Source organism: Cotesia glomerata, linkage group LG6 (genome assembly GCF_020080835.1).
Source record: "Cotesia glomerata isolate CgM1 linkage group LG6, MPM_Cglom_v2.3, whole genome shotgun sequence".
Classification (NCBI taxonomy): Eukaryota; Metazoa; Arthropoda; class Insecta; order Hymenoptera; family Braconidae; genus Cotesia; species Cotesia glomerata.
In genome coordinates this window covers 49,408-65,523 of record NC_058163.1, presented here as the reverse complement: position 1 = coordinate 65,523, position 16,116 = coordinate 49,408, and the positions used below count along the sequence as shown (strand labels likewise).

At 25.6% G+C, this 16,116-nt stretch overlaps 2 protein-coding genes and 1 long non-coding RNA gene across 3 annotated transcripts in view; 1 reads left to right on the top strand and 2 right to left on the bottom strand.

Moving 5' to 3' along the window:
* Nucleotides 1-1,134: 1,134 nt before the first annotated feature.
* LOC123266771 lies at nucleotides 1,135-11,325 on the top strand. The gene is made up of 3 exons (XR_006509858.1): nucleotides 1,135-1,146; nucleotides 3,955-3,956; nucleotides 11,249-11,325. It is a non-coding gene; the product is annotated as an uncharacterized LOC123266771 (long non-coding RNA).
* Nucleotides 8,141-14,492, bottom strand: LOC123266770 (GRIP1-associated protein 1-like). Its single transcript, XM_044731169.1, has 4 exons — nucleotides 14,324-14,492; nucleotides 11,606-11,841; nucleotides 8,720-8,783; nucleotides 8,141-8,463 (listed from the first exon to the last, which is right to left on the bottom strand). The coding sequence occupies exons 1-4, from the start codon at nucleotides 14,369-14,371 to the stop codon at nucleotides 8,158-8,160; spliced, it is 654 nt and encodes a 217-aa protein (XP_044587104.1). The 5' UTR covers nucleotides 14,372-14,492; the 3' UTR covers nucleotides 8,141-8,157.
* Nucleotides 14,060-16,116, bottom strand: part of LOC123266768 — a 35,498-nt gene continuing 33,441 nt past the window's right edge. The window contains exon 15 of the mRNA XM_044731167.1: nucleotides 14,060-14,088. The gene's annotated coding sequence lies outside the window, so the exon portion shown is untranslated. The remainder of the gene's footprint in view (nucleotides 14,089-16,116) is intronic.

Sequence of the window (16,116 nt, the reverse complement as noted above, 5' to 3'; positions counted from 1 at the left end):
TATTTTTTTTTTATTATAAGATTTATTTTTTCTTCTTTTTTGATTTTAGAAAAATTTTATGATTTTATTTATTTATTTATTAACTGTATTTTATTTTATTTTTATAAAAAAGAATTTAATTTTTTATTATAAAAATATTCATTTTTTTAATTTATTTATTTACTTTTTTCACTTATTTATTTATACTATATTGCTACATCTTTTTAATAATTATTTTATTAAAAGATTTTTTTTTTTCTTCCTCAATTTTAAGAAATTTTGTTGATTTTTTAATTTTATTTTATTTTTATAAATAAATCAGAATTTAAGGAAAGTACTTAAAATTTTTAAATTAAAATTTTATTTTTTAGCTGAAGAAATAAAAATTTTTTTTGCAGTGACTCTGTTACATATATTTAGCTACAGCTTCATTACTATATTGCTTTATCTTTTTAATAATAATTTTATTTATTTTTTTATTGAAAAATTTTTTTTTCTTCTTTTTGAATTTTAAGAAATTTTGTTGATTTTTTATTTTATTTATTAACTTTATCCTATTTTATTTTTATAAATAGATCAAAATTTAATTTTTTTTTATAAAATTGATAATTTTTTTAACAAGAAATTTTTCCTTTATTGGTTTTATCATACTCTGAGAGAAAAAATTTATTTTTAAAAAAGAATGAGCAATTTTGTAAGAAAAAATTAAATTGTTTTTAATTTTAAACAATTTTATTTCTTCAGCGAAGAAAAATGTTCGAAATTTTAAACAAGTTTATTTGTTACTAACGACCTTGCAGTCACTATGTGACTGCCGTGACTTATGAACAATAAATAAATAAAATTGTGCTTTATTAAATAATGATTTTTGTTAAATTGCACTGTACTTTCTTAACTATTAACGTTTTTAAAGATACAAGCTCATCCCGATGTTACACTTATCAAGACCTTTAATTTGAGTACCCACATGCATTTTGATAAATTTTTATATATTCATATATATAAATATATAAAATATATGAAAAATTGATGTGGGTACTCAAATGAAAGGTCTCGATGAGTATAATATCAGAATGGACTTATATTTACGAAAATGATAATTTTTAAGGAATAATTGTTGTATTTCGTTAACTAATGATATTTTTAACGATATAAGCTCATTCCGATGTTACACTCATCGAGACCTTTCATTTGAGTACCCACATGCACTTTTCATATATTTTATATATCTTATATATATTTCACAAATATTATATTTATGAAATATATATAAAAATTCGTGTGGGTACACAAATGACAGATCTTGGTAAGTATAACATTAGAATGGGCTTATATTTATGAAAATGTTAATATTTAAGGAATAATTGTTGTATTTCGTTAATTAATAGTTTTTTTAACAATATAAGCTCATTAAGATGTTACATTCATTGAGACCTTTCATTTAAGTACCCACATGCACTTTTCATATATTTTATATATTTCATAAATATCATATATATATATAAGTATAAAATATATGAAAAGTGCATGTGGGTACTCAAATGAAAAGTCTCGATGAGTATAACATTAGAATGGACTTATATTTATAAAAATGTTAATATTTGATGAATTACTGCTGTAATTTTTTAACTAATGATGTTTTTAACAATGTAAGCTCATCCCGATGTTACACTCATCAGGACCTTTTATATGAGTACCCACATCATTTTTTCATATATTTGATATATTTTATATATTTCACAAATATCATATATATATAAAATATATAGAAAAATTCGTGTTGGTACTCAAATAAAAGGTCTCGATGAGTATAACATCAGAATGGGCTTATATTTATGAAAATGTTAATATTTAAGGAATAATTGTTGTATTTCGTTAATTAATAGTTTTTTTAACAATATAAGCTCATTAAGATGTTACATTCATTGAGACCTTTCATTTAAGTACCCACATGCACTTTTCATATATTTTATATATTTCATAAATATCATATATATATATAAGTATAAAATATATGAAAAGTGCATGTGGGTACTCAAATGAAAAGTCTCGATGAGTATAACATTAGAATGGACTTATATTTATAAAAATGTTAATATTTGATGAATTACTGCTGTAATTTTTTAACTAATGATGTTTTTAACAATGTAAGCTCATCCCGATGTTACACTCATCAGGACCTTTTATATGAGTACCCACATCATTTTTTCATATATTTGATATATTTTATATATTTCACAAATATCATATATATATAAAATATATAGAAAAATTCGTGTTGGTACTCAAATAAAAGGTCTCGATGAGTATAACATCAGAATGGGCTTATATTTATGAAAATGTTAATATTTAAGGAATAATTGTTGTATTTCGTTAATTAATAGTTTTTTTAACAATATAAGCTCATTAAGATGTTACATTCATCGAGACCTTTCATTTAAGTACCCACATGCACTTTTCATATATTTTATATATTTCATAAATATCATATATATATAAGAATATAAAATATATGAAAAGTGCATGTGGGTACTCAAATGAAAAGTCTCGATGAGTATAACAATAGAATGGACTTATATTTATAAAAATGTTAATATTTAAGGAATTAATGCTGTAATTTTTTAACTAATGATGTTTTTAACGATATAAGCTCATTCCGATGTTACACTCATCGAGACCTTTTATTTGAGTACCCACACTGATTTTTTTCATATATTTATATATATTATATATTTCACAAATATATATATATATATATATATATATATATATATATATATATATATATATATATATATATGTGTGTGTATATAAAATATAAAAAAAATCCGTGTGAGTACTCAAATGAAAGGTCTCGATGAGTACAACATCAAAATACAAAAAAAAATAAATTAAATATTATTTTTTATTATGAAAAATTATTAATCTAAGTTAATTAGAATATTTTTAATTCATCTTATCGAAATTTATCAATTTATCACCCTATTTTATTTTAACATAATTCAACGCTCTTTTCTTCAAATAATTTTGAAGCTTCACATAGTAAAAAAGCGCAACAATAATCAACGATGAACAAAACAAAATTAAAAATAATAAAAAGAAAATAACATATGATTCACTTGGTAGCCATCCGAACAGTGGCTTAGTGAATGGATCTTCCATTAAATACGTTCGCCAATTCGGCGCACTAATAACATTTACTAATATTGCATTAGTCGTCCAATTAAACTTCAAATCTTCTTCTTCAATAAAACATTCCCAGAGTCCATGGTGGCTTTTATTAACTTCAGAAATAGTGTCGACATTTATTGACAATGGTGAAGTCGTTCCATAATTCTTCCATGGTTTTTTATTAATTACCCAGCTGACTTTTAAATTCGCATATACATATCCTAGTATTGCACAGTGACAAATAACAGTCATGGGTAAAGTTTCCCGGATAGTTTTTATCGTTTTTATTGGACGTACTGAGAGAGAAACAATTTTAAGAATTAAATGACTTCTTTCAAATTTATGGGAAGTCATTGTGTAGACTCCAGAGTCATTGACACTTGCCTCTTTTATTTCTGAAATCATAAATTAAAATTATAACTTAATTCGCAGACATTTAATAATTTTTTTTTATTTGATAAATTCAATTTAAAAAAAAAATAAAAGAAGCAATTTTATATGTAGAAAATTTGAAAAATTATACGTGCAATTTTTTTTTAATTAATGAAAATTAAGTTGGCTGGATTTTCAATTTTTTTATAATTGTTAAAAAAAAAAATAAAAATATAAAATTTCACATAGATATCAAAGATTATATGTGCAATTTTTTTAACTTGTAATTTAATTGATAAAAAAAATCAAAAGTTTTTGAATGGCTAATTTTAGTATCATTAAATAACTTATAAATAAATAAGAAGAAAATGGTAAACTTGCAGTCACTACGTGACTGCCGTGACTTGTGAACTATAAATAAATAGAATTTAGCTGTATTAAATAATTTTTGTTAAATTGCACTGTAATTTTTTAACTATTGATATTTTTAAAGATATAAACTCATCTTGGTGTTACACTCATCAAGAGCTTTCATTTGAGTACCCACATGTATTTTTGATATATTTTTCATATATACATATACATAATATATATAAATATATAAAATATATGAAAAGTTGATGTGGGTACTCAAATGAAAGGTCTTGATGAGTGTAATGTCAGAATGAGCTTGAATCTTTAAAAATGTCAATAGTTCACGAGATACAAGGTCATTTCTTAATTATGTTAAATTGCACTATACTTTCTTAACTATTGACGTTTTTAAAGATATAAGCTCATTTTGATGTTACACTCATCAAGAGCTTTCATTTGAGTACCCACATACTTTTTTGATATATTTTTCATATATACATATACATAATATATATAAATATATAAAATATATGAAAAGTTGATGTGGGTACTCAAATGAAAGGTCTTGATGAGTGTAATGTCAGAATGAGCTTGAATCTTTAAAAATGTCAATAATTCACGAGATACAAGGTCATTTCTTAATTATGTTAAATTGCACTATACTTTCTTAACTATTGACGTTTTTAAAGATATAAGCTCATTTTGATGTTATACTCATCAAGAGCTTTCATTTGAGTACCCACATGCTTTTTTGATATATTTTTCATATATACATATACATAATATATATAAATATATAAAATATATGAAAAGTTGATGTGGGTACTCAAATGAAAGGTCTTGATGAGTGTAATGTCAGAATGAGCTTGAATCTTTAAAAATGTCAATAGTTCACGAGATACAAGGTCATTTCTTAATTATGTTAAATTGCACTATACTTTCTTAACTATTGACGTTTTTAAAGATATAAGCTCATTTTGATGTTACACTCATCAAGAGCTTTCATTTGAGTACCCACATGCTTTTTTGATATATTTTTCATATATACATATACATAATATATATAAATATATAAAATATATGAAAAGTTGATGTGGATATTCAAATGAAAGGACTCGATGAGTGTAACATCGGGATGAGCTTATATCTTTAAAAATGTCAATAGTTCTCAAGATACCATGTCATTTCTTAATTATCGACATTTTTTAAGATATAAACTCATTTCGATGTTACACTCATCGAGACCTTTCATTTGAGTACCCACATGGCATTTTTTATATATTTTATATTTATGGTATTTACGAAATATATAAATATATAAAATATATGAAAAAATGATGTGGGTACTCATATAAAAGGTCTTGATGAGTATAATGTCGGGATGAGCTTATATCTTTAAAAATGTCATTAGTTGTCAAGATACAATGTAATTTCTTAATTATTGACATTTTTTAAGATATAAACTCATTTCGATGTTACACTCATCGAGACCTTTCATTTGAGTACCCACATGGCATTTTTTATATATTTTATATATATGGTATTACCGAAATATATAAATATATAAAATATATGAAAAATGATGTGGGTACTCATATAAAAGATCTTGATGAGTATAATGTCGGGATGAGCTTATATCTTTAAAAATGTCATTAGTTGTCAAGATACAATGTAATTTCTTAATTATTGACATTTTTTAAGATATAAACTCATTTCGATGTTACACTCATCGAGACCTTTCATTTGAGTACCCACATGGCATTTTTTATATATTTTATATTTATGGTATTTACGAAATATATAAATATATAAAATATATGAAAAAATGATGTGGGTACTCATATAAAAGGTCTTGATGAGTATAATGTCGGGATGAGCTTATATCTTTAAAAATGTCATTAGTTGTCAAGATACAATGTAATTTCTTAATTATTGACATTTTTTAAGATATAAACTCATTTCGATGTTACACTCATCGAGACCTTTCATTTGAGTACCCACATGGCATTTTTTATATATTTTATATATATGGTATTTACGAAATATATAAATATATAAAATATATGAAAAAATGATGTGGGTACTCAAATGAAAGGTCCCCATGAGTGTAACATCGGGGTGAGCTTACATCTTAAAAAATGTCAATAGTTCACAAGTTACAAGGTCATTTCTTAATTATTGACATTTTTTAAGATATAAGCTCATCCCGATGTTACACAAATCAAGACCTTTCATTTGAGTACCTACATGGCATTTTTTATATATTTTATATATATGGTATTTGTGAAATATATAAATATATGAAAAGTTCATGTGGGTACTCAAATGAAAGGTCTTGATTTGTGTAACATCGGGATGAGCTTATATCTTTAAAAATGTCAATAGTTAACAAGATACAAGGTAATTTCTTAATTATGTATCTAGAAATAGAGCATTTTTTAATGTAGCCTAAATACTTATCATCATAAATTGACTGTTGGTGAGAATGATATGAAACCATGAAAAGGTCTTAATAATATAGATAATAATTATTAATTATTACCAATACTGCAGTTATCCAAAGTAATTCGATGATCATCTGCATCAACAAATATCCCATCATGGGACCACTGAATTTCAGATCGAGGAGATTCTTTTTCCACTTTAGCAACAATATCAGAGTCGCATGGAATTGTTACAGGCTGGCCTTCTTTTACAACAAGAGCTAAGTGGCTATTTTTTTTTCTTCGATTTATCAAAGTAATTGTATCTCGGGTTATATCACCGCAAAGATTCGTATTACACGTTCCTGTCATTTCACTTGGACCCATGCATGGTTCACCCTTGATGTTAGGCTCAGGATTATTGCAAACACGTTTTCTCTTTCCTACTCCTCCGTTGCAACTTGCGCTACAGATCCAAGGGCCCCATTCAGACCAGCCACCATCTCTTGGTACTTCATTTATATCTTTAACAAAAAAAAAAAAAAAAAAAAAAAAAAAAACAAAATAATTAATTCCAATTTTTTATATTACGGAGGAAATATTGGTCGAATAAAAAAATTTCTTAAATAAAATTTGTTAAAAATTTAATTTAATAAAAAAAAATGTCTCTTATAATTTTTTCTTAAGACCAATAAAAAAGCCGCAATTTCAAAATTAAGATTTTTATAATTAGAGAAAATTTGAATAATTTATTAGATGAATCTTAATTAAGAAATTACGGTGAAAATATTGGCCGTATAAAAAAAATTATAAGAGACATTTCTTTTATAAAATTAAATTTTCCACTAATTTTTTATAAAAACTTTTTTTACAAGACTAATATTTTCGGGAAAAATCTTGGATCTAGTAATAAAACATCTATTTTTTTTCTACGCCCTTTTGGCTTTAAGAAAATTTATCTTAAAGCCAAAAGTGCGTATATAGAGATCCGCCTTTTTGGCTTTAGGAACTCAAAATTTAGTGATCTAAAGCCAAAAGAGCGTAGAAAATTTTTTTTGCCAATCTCTGCAAGCATATTCTTAGCTTAGAAATGAAAAAAAATTTTCAAAAGCCAAAAGGGCGAATGTCTAAAAATGTTTGCCCTTTTGGCTTTAGGAATTCTAAAATTTAGTGATCTAAAGCCAAAAGGGCGTAGAAATTTTTAGTAGGATCTAATTGTCTTATTAATATGAAAATATTGGTCGTATAAAAAAATCACAAGAAATATTTCTTTTAGAAAATTAAATTTTCCACAAATTTTTTATAAAAATTTTTTTTATCAGACTAATTTTTGTAGAAAATTAAATTTTATACATTTTTTTATAAGACCAATATTTTCTCTATAATATTAAAAATTTGAATTATTTATTTTAAAATTGCAGCAAAAATTTTTGCTCTGAAGATTATTTTAACAATATAAGTCTCAAATTATGGCACATTTTTAACTAACTCTTGTACATATATATTTTTCGACACTTTAATTTTTAATTAAATTTTTAAAAAAGTAACACACTTTTTTTTTTTAATTAATAAAGAACAATAATATAGTAAAATAATTTTTTTTAAACAAATTAAAAAACAACTTTCTTAAATTTGAAGATTCTTAACTTTTTTCAACATGAAATTTTCACAAAAAAAATTAGTAACAACATGTGTTGTTTCTAAACAAATGGTAAAATAATAAAATTATTTTTTTTAACACTAAAAACAATTTTTTTAACATTATATTTAGCTAAAAAAAAAAAAAAAAATGATTAATTGATAACTTAGATAATTAAATAATATAAATATAAATTGTTTTTATGTAATAATAATAATGTTAAAAATTTTTCTTGGCAACTGCTGACAAAAGCTGTTCTTTATGTTCAATCTTCTTCGACAGATCACGAATTTTATTCTTGTATAATTTAATAGCAGATTGAACAGCTGATTCATCATTTTCTATAGATTTTATAATTGATTTAATTTTATCAAGAAGTTTAACTTTTTCGTTAGTTCCCAGTTCAGTCAATCCAAATTTTCTTGTTAATTCATTCATATCAGCTTCTATTCTTTCCAAGTCACGCTTTAATAATGCAGTTTGTCTTTTATAATTTTCAATATCAGCTCTCAAATTTTCTGGATCCTTTAAAAATAAAAATCCATATTTAATTTCAACACATTACATAAATGAAAATTAAGTTAGCCGACATCTAAGATTTTTAGAATTTTTTTCTATTAAAAAAATTGTTACAAAAAAAAAGTAATAAAAAAATTTCATTTGTAAATAACAAGAAAAACTGTAAAAAATATTTTTTTGTTTTAATTTAATTGTAAAAAAAAAATTAAAAACGTCGGCTAACTTTAGTAATACTACATAATAATTTTTTTTTAATACTTACATATTCTTCTTTTGCATTTGATAACAAATTACAGTAATGATTTGTTTCATTATCAAAAAATTCACTATAAAAACAAATTTTTTTTTTTGACATTTTTATTTAAAAATTTTTGAATTATCCAAAATTATTAATAAATTATTCAATCATTTACGCTAAGAATAATTTCGCGTGCTTAAAGGTAAAAGGACTTATAGCTAAGGGTTAATAGGGATTTGTACTGAAAGGGCGTGTAAAAAAATTTTTTTTGCCATTCGGTTTGAAATTGTCTGAAACGTAAAAATCTCAAGACATACGCCCTCTCACCTTTAAGAAAAGTACTACTTAAAGGTAAAAAGGGCGTATAAAAAAAAATTGTATTTTGTATACCAAATGGTCAATAATAGTTTCATAAGACAATTTATACTCAAATAACAGCCTCATATACAAAGTGAAGATATAAACAAATAGAAAATAAATCGCGTTACTAGAACCATAAGGGCGTATCTCAAAATATGGTTCTGCAGAACCATAAGGGCGTATAAAAAAATTTTTTTTGCTCCAATCAATGTAAAAATATTGAAAACATTAACATCTATGGAAAAAACGAAAAACAAAATTTTTTTTGTGATACGCCCTTATGGTTTTAAGAAAACATTTTTCTAAAACCATAAGGGCGTATCCTGTTTTTTCGGTTTATTATCAATTATAGGTCAAAGTAAGAAAAAAAATTGCAAAGGTGATAGAAATTATCACTCCACAACTTAATTTATATCAACAAATATTTATTTGAGTGAAAAAACGAATGAAAAATTAAGAAAAAATAAATTCATAACAACTTGAGAACAATCGGTATGTCTTCAAGTTAATAAAATTAGCCTCAAATTTTTTCAAAATTGATTTTTTTTTACTTCAGATCTATTTACAATTAACAAAAGAGTTTTGTAAGTTATTAAGAACTGTAATTTAAAAAAAATCATTCAAAAAGAACTTTGTTCTTGAGAATTGTTATGATTCTTCAATACCAATATCTTGAAGCAAGTTTGATGATCTAAATCATTTTTGTACATCAGGCACTGTCCCACAAAATATCATCGGTATTATCAAAGTTTAATTTTCAGCCATGGTCATAGTTTATAAATTTTTTTGTCATTATCTAGTTAAAAAAAAAAATTAACAAATCTTTTTTTTTTACTTTTATAATCTTAGACACAGATGATCCTGACGATGGAGATGGCATTGGAGTAATACTCTGATGAATTTATTTTTCCTTAATTTTTTATTAGTTTTCTCACTTAGATAAATATTTGTTGACATAAATTAAGTTGTGGAGTGATATTCTATTACCTTTGCAATTTTTTTTCTTACTCTGACCCATAATAATTGATAATAAACCGAAAAAACAGGATACGCCCTTATGGTTTTAGAAAAATGTTTTCTTAAAACCATAAGGGCGTATCACAAAAAAAATTTTTTTTTTCGTTTTTTCCATAGATGTTAATATTTTCAACATTTTTACATTGATTGGAGCAAAAAAAATTTTTTTGTACGCCCTTATGGTTCTGCAGAACCATAAGGGCGTATATTTTGAGATAGGCCCTTATGGTTCTAGTAACGCGAAATCAATCAAAAACAAATTACGTAAAAATTAAGTAATAAAAAAAATCACAATGACAGAGAACATTCAAATATTTTGAAATTTCCTGTTTTAATCGCTCTATTGAATATACCCAAGCGGCACAATAGTATATTACACCCCTTGGGAAGGAAAATAAGAAAAGCCTCAGATCACATGTAATTGTTGGCCGAGGCGAAGCCGAGATCAACAAACATGTGATCTGAGGTTTTCTTTTTTACTTCCCAAGGGCTGTATAATATTTTTTTGTCCGAGGAAGGAGGAAAGCGGTAACTTTGTTTAGCGCAGTGAGACCAAAGTTGCCACTTTCCGCCCAGAAGGCAAAAAATTTTTTTTCTTCCCTCCGAGCGGAAAGCGTCAATTTTCCTCCCGCTGCGCTAAACGAAAATGCCGCTTTCCGCCTCAGTCGAGGAGAATAGTATATTACACATCTAGGGAAGTAAAGTAAGAAATGTCTCAGATCACATGTAATTGTTGGCCGAGGCGAAGCCGAGGTCAACAAACATGTGATCTGAGGCTTTCTTATTTACTTCCCGAGGAGTGTGTACTATTTTTTTGTCCGACGAAGGCGGAAAGCGGCAACTTAGTTTAGCGCAGCGGAACGAAAGTTGCCACTTTCCGCCCGGAGGGCAAAAAAAATAGTTTTTGTTAATGTTTTGTTGAATTTAAGTTGACGATTATTAATTTTTCAACTTCTTGTTGAATGAAATCTATCAAAAAGTCAACATTTTTTTTGTGACGCTTGAGTAACTACTGGTGCCGTTCACACAACAGTTGTTTCATCATGATCAACAATCCAGGATCCAAATTTTATAATAACTATTTCTTAAAATAAAAAGCGAGAAAATAATCACGCGTAATTTATTGTTTTTTTCGATATATTTTCTTTTTTAACTTTAAAAAGTTTTATAGTTGAGGTTTTACGCCGCTACTACCACAGAAAGTTTTTTTTTCACATTTTTAAACTACGAATATGTTCTTTTGTAAACTGGCCGAAAAAAAAATTATACACCCTTTCACCTTTAGATCGCCAAAATTTAAAATTCTCAAAAGTAAAAGGGCGTATAATTAAAGACATACGCCCTTTTACCTTTGTAATTTTTTTTTTTCAATTTTAAGCGCAAAATGTGTCTACTACTCGATTGGCAATAAAAAAAAAAATATGCGCCCTTTTACCTTTGCAAAGGTAAAAGGGCGCATAAATTGTTATAAGTCCTTTTACCTTTAGACACGCGATTTAATAAGTCACAAAATTTTAATAAATTTTAACTAACCTAAAATCACGAAGCTCTTTGTCATTTTCAGAATTGTATTGTTGGTAATGTTTTTCAATTTCAGCAAGAGATTCATTTTTCTTCTGTACTTCTTCTTCTAAATATTTGTTTTCTTTTTGTAAATATTGAAGACTCATTTCCATTTTCCAATTACTACTTGCTAATGACACTTGCTCATCTCGGAGCATTGTTAAGTTTTTTTGTAAATTTTTCAATTCTTCAGTCAATTTTTGCTCCTAAATTATTATTAAAAAAAAAGAAATTTTTATCTATAGGGTAAGTGTGGGTATTACTGCAGGTGTAGGTATTACTGCAGATTTTCTTCTTTTAATTATCAATAAATGGGTTATGACTTTTTTGATTAAAAAAAAATTATTTCTGTTAATTTAAACCTTTCGGAAAATAACTGCATAGTGGTTTTATAAGTAAGACAATTATTCAATTTGTTATTAATTAATAAAAATTAAGTAGTTAGAGAAGTGAATAATTTTATCTTTTTTAAGAGTTTCAGTGTAAAAAGAGGTGGTCGTAAAAAGTCTTTTTCTTTATATAAATGACCTAATTAATATATTTTTTACATTTAGAAGTTAGATAACCCTTTTTAGAATCAAATAATTAATAAAAATTACATTTTGATCAGTAAAATTTATTTAATTAAGCATGCAGTAATTGGTACCGAAAAACCGCATGTGCGTGTAATACTGCAATTTTCTCAGTCGACTGCAGTAATAGAAGCGCCTCTATTTGTATATGTCTGTACCTATTACTGCGGACATAAACACGGCTATTTGAACCTCTAAATAAGTGCGTGAATCAAGTTGTCTTGAAGTGAAAAATAAACTATGGATAAAATTAATAAAAAATCAAAAGTTAATAAACAAAAAAATAAGAAGTCGAAGCAAGTCCAGGAAAGCAATAATCAGTAGATTGTAAGATTACATCAATTAAAATTTACCAATTCTGGTCAATTAATAATACGTTAAGGCTGTCCCTCGCGGTTTTTGAAATACCATAAATTTTCGGTATTAATGCGTTTACTGTAAATTTACCGTTATAATTCTGAAATAATACGGTATTTCTGTGGTCATTTTGGCCAGTTTTTTTACTATAGTTATGCAGCATTTCTACCGTACTTTTGCTGCAAAGTTCAGAAATAATACTATAAAATTACTGTAAAACTCTAGAACTTTTACCGTAAAAAATCTATGTATTAACTATAATATAACTGTAATTTTAAAATAATAAAATCGTATTTCTACGGTAAAAATACCAAATATATACTATAATTTTGCCGCGTTTATACTGATATAATTAAAGATATAATGCTTTCTACCGTAAGATGGACGGCTGTGTTTATTACTCGGTGAGTCTTATTAGGTGACTGAGTATTTAGATATGGATAGTGTCTCTGATAGCTCAACTGGTAGAGCCTTCGGCGCGTAACTAAATGATCCGAGTTCGAATCCCGGTCTAGACTAAAAAAAATTATTAATAATAATAACAATCGAGAAATTAGTTTATCAACCTCTTGAAAATAATTCACGATAATTTATAATATTATAAAAAAAAATTTCAAGCTATTGAATAATAGTAGTAAAGCAGCATATTTTTGGTATTTTGCCGGTAATAGAAAGTAGGGATCTTCTTTTCCGGTTTTTTGCTGCAATAATGCCGCAGATATACAGTAAATATGCGGTATATTTACGGTTTAAATGCTGTAAATATACCGTAACTTTTCTATTGTATTGCCATAAATATTCTGAATTTATTTCGTAATTTTTTCATAATAATTCGACAAAAAAACTGGCTAAAATAACTGAAGTATTACGGTAAAAATACAGCATGTATATCGTATAAATACCGAATCTTTACGGCATTTCCAAAACCGTGAGGGGTGTTACTTATTATTTAGATTATGAAGAATTTTTGTTATTACATTAAACTAATAAATTTTCTTTTTGATAAGTTTTTGTTGATTTTTAAGTAAATCCTAAAATATAGCCGTTCTGCAGTAATAGGTACGCAGTAACTGGATCAGTTGCAGTAATGGACACGCAGTAATAGGAGCAAGCTACTTTAAGACCTGCAGTAATACATGCATTTAGACATGGAAATGAAGTTAGCCGACATTTCAAAATTTTTAGAAATTTTTTATTGAAAAAATTTCAATTAAACAATTAAAAAAAAAATTTCACATGTAAAAAACTTAAAAAACTATAAGTGCAATTTTTTAGAAATATTTTTTAGCTGTAATTAAATTAATAAAAAAAAATCAAAAATTTTTAGACGTCTGCTGACTTCAGTGTCATATTTAGACTTCTTTTTGAATGCTTATTATTTAACGAAAATATTTGTTTCTCTCATTGTTGATTTTATTTTAGGTTAATAATAAGTCAAACTTTTGTTTAAAAAAAAAAAAGTTATTATTATCTTGAGAAAATTTTATAAAAAATCCTTTCGAAGTGAGACTTATGTGAAAAAAACTGCAGTAATACCCACACTTACCCTATCTTTACAACAATAATAATTTAATTTATTAAATTAAATTTTGCATTCACTCGACAATTTTTTTATTTTATTTAACAAAAAAAATTTCTTCCAAAAAATTACTTTTTTAATTTTTTTTAATTTCTACACTTTTAAAAAATTCTTAAATTTATCAAATATTTGCTAAATTCATTCTAATATTTAATTAAAAAAAAAAAGAAATATATTAACCTGCAACTGTAACCTTTCAACGTTTTCTCGTGAATTACAATTTTCCATTTTTGGTCGAATTAATTCAATTATATTTTTATAAAAAAACTTATTGTTTTCTTTACAACAATTAAAGAGCAATTGCTGACAAAAATTAATTACAACACTGAAGTTAGCCGACAGCTGTCGATTTTTTGAATTTTTATAAAAAGTCAATTTTAATAAAAAAATTATTTTAAAAATTTTTTTGATAATAATTAAATTGCTATAAAATTATAAAAAAATTTAAGTCACTTAACTTCAGTCTCTTAAATTAATCATCTAATTTGACAAGTTCGGAGTTCAAATAGCTTCTGTTAATTTTTCAAAATTTACTAACTTCAGAAGCATCTAAATTTTTGCCGCGCATGCGCAGCGGATTACTTTTTTCAAATCAGCTGTAGAACCAATGACACTGAAATTGACAAATAAGTACTAGAAATTTTTTTATAATTTTATAACAGTGAAATTATTGTGAAAAGAAAATTAATAACAAAATTACACACGTGAAAATTAAAAAAAAAAAATATTAGTAGAAATTTTTGGAAGCGGTTTTTTTAATTGTAATTGATTTGTTAAAAGAACTTAAAAAATTGACAGCTAACTGCAATATATAAAAATGAAATTGGATCAAAATTAATTTAGTAGACATTTAATAATTTTTACTAATAAATTTTAGTAAAAGAAAATTATCAAAAAAATTGACGTATAGAATTTTTGAAAAATTCAAATGAAAAAAATTAATTTAGCATGTATTTAATAATTTTATAATAAATAAATTATAGCAAAAAAAATTGACGTTGAAAATTTTAAAAATAAAAAATGCAATTTTTTAAAAATACTTTTTTGGAACAAATTTTTTTTGTTCAATAAATTTAAAAAATTGTAAAGTGACTGCTAATTTTAATATCTTAAAATTCAAAATTTGACATAGAAAATTTGAAAAATTCTAAGTGCAATTTTTTAAAAATATTTTTTTACTTATAAGTTAAAAGCCCCAATATATGATCATGTACCAGTATATGATCACTCCATGTATTTGTATATCTATACTCACAAATATAGGTATACAAATACATGGAGTGATCATATACTGGTACATGATCATATATTGGGGCTTTTACCTTAATATAAAATAAATATTGCGTGCCTAAAGGTAAAAGGACTTATAACAATATATGCGCCCTTTTACCTTTGCAAAATTAGAAAAACGGTTGGCCCTGAAGGCCATCCCTGCAACTTGCCGCTAATTCCATACTTAGGCGCTTAAAACTACACCAATGACGTTTTTGAGCTCTTCGAGCTCAAAAATACAATTTATGGGTTATTTTGAGCTCTCCGAGCTCAAAGAGATTGCTTTCCTATGCTTTTGAGCTCTTCGAGCTCAAAAGTCTGATAGGGATTTGATGACACTATTTTTTTAATTTTTAAACCGCAATAACTTTTGAATAAATAAACCGATTTTCACGCGGTTGGCAGCATTCGACGCAGTTTTTTAAGCCCCACAAAGAATCTTAAATTTTGAATTGATCGCGCTAGGAATTTCGGAGTTATTCCGAAAAAACACTTTTTTCGGTTTTCTTTCGTTCACGATATCTCTCGAACGAATCAACCGATTTTGACCGGACTGGTGGCGATCGACGTGGTTTTTTGAGATTAAGAGCTGATTAATTTTTGGAATTGAACCATCAAGCCGTTTAAAAGTTATTCCAAAAAAACCACATTTGAAAAAAATTTTTTTTTCAGTTTTTTGAAGATTTCTCAAAATCTATTGA

Coding starts and splice junctions, on each gene's coding strand:
- LOC123266770 (XM_044731169.1), bottom strand. CDS start 14,371: ATGGAAAATTGTAATTCACGAGAAAACGTTGAAAGGTTACAGTTGCAG. Junction 11,842..14,323: donor TTGAAAGGTTACAGTTGCAG/GTTAATATATTT, acceptor ATAATAATTTAG/GAGCAAAAATTGACTGAAGA. Junction 8,464..8,719: donor CAAATGCAAAAGAAGAATAT/GTAAGTATTAAA, acceptor TTATTTTTAAAG/GATCCAGAAAATTTGAGAGC.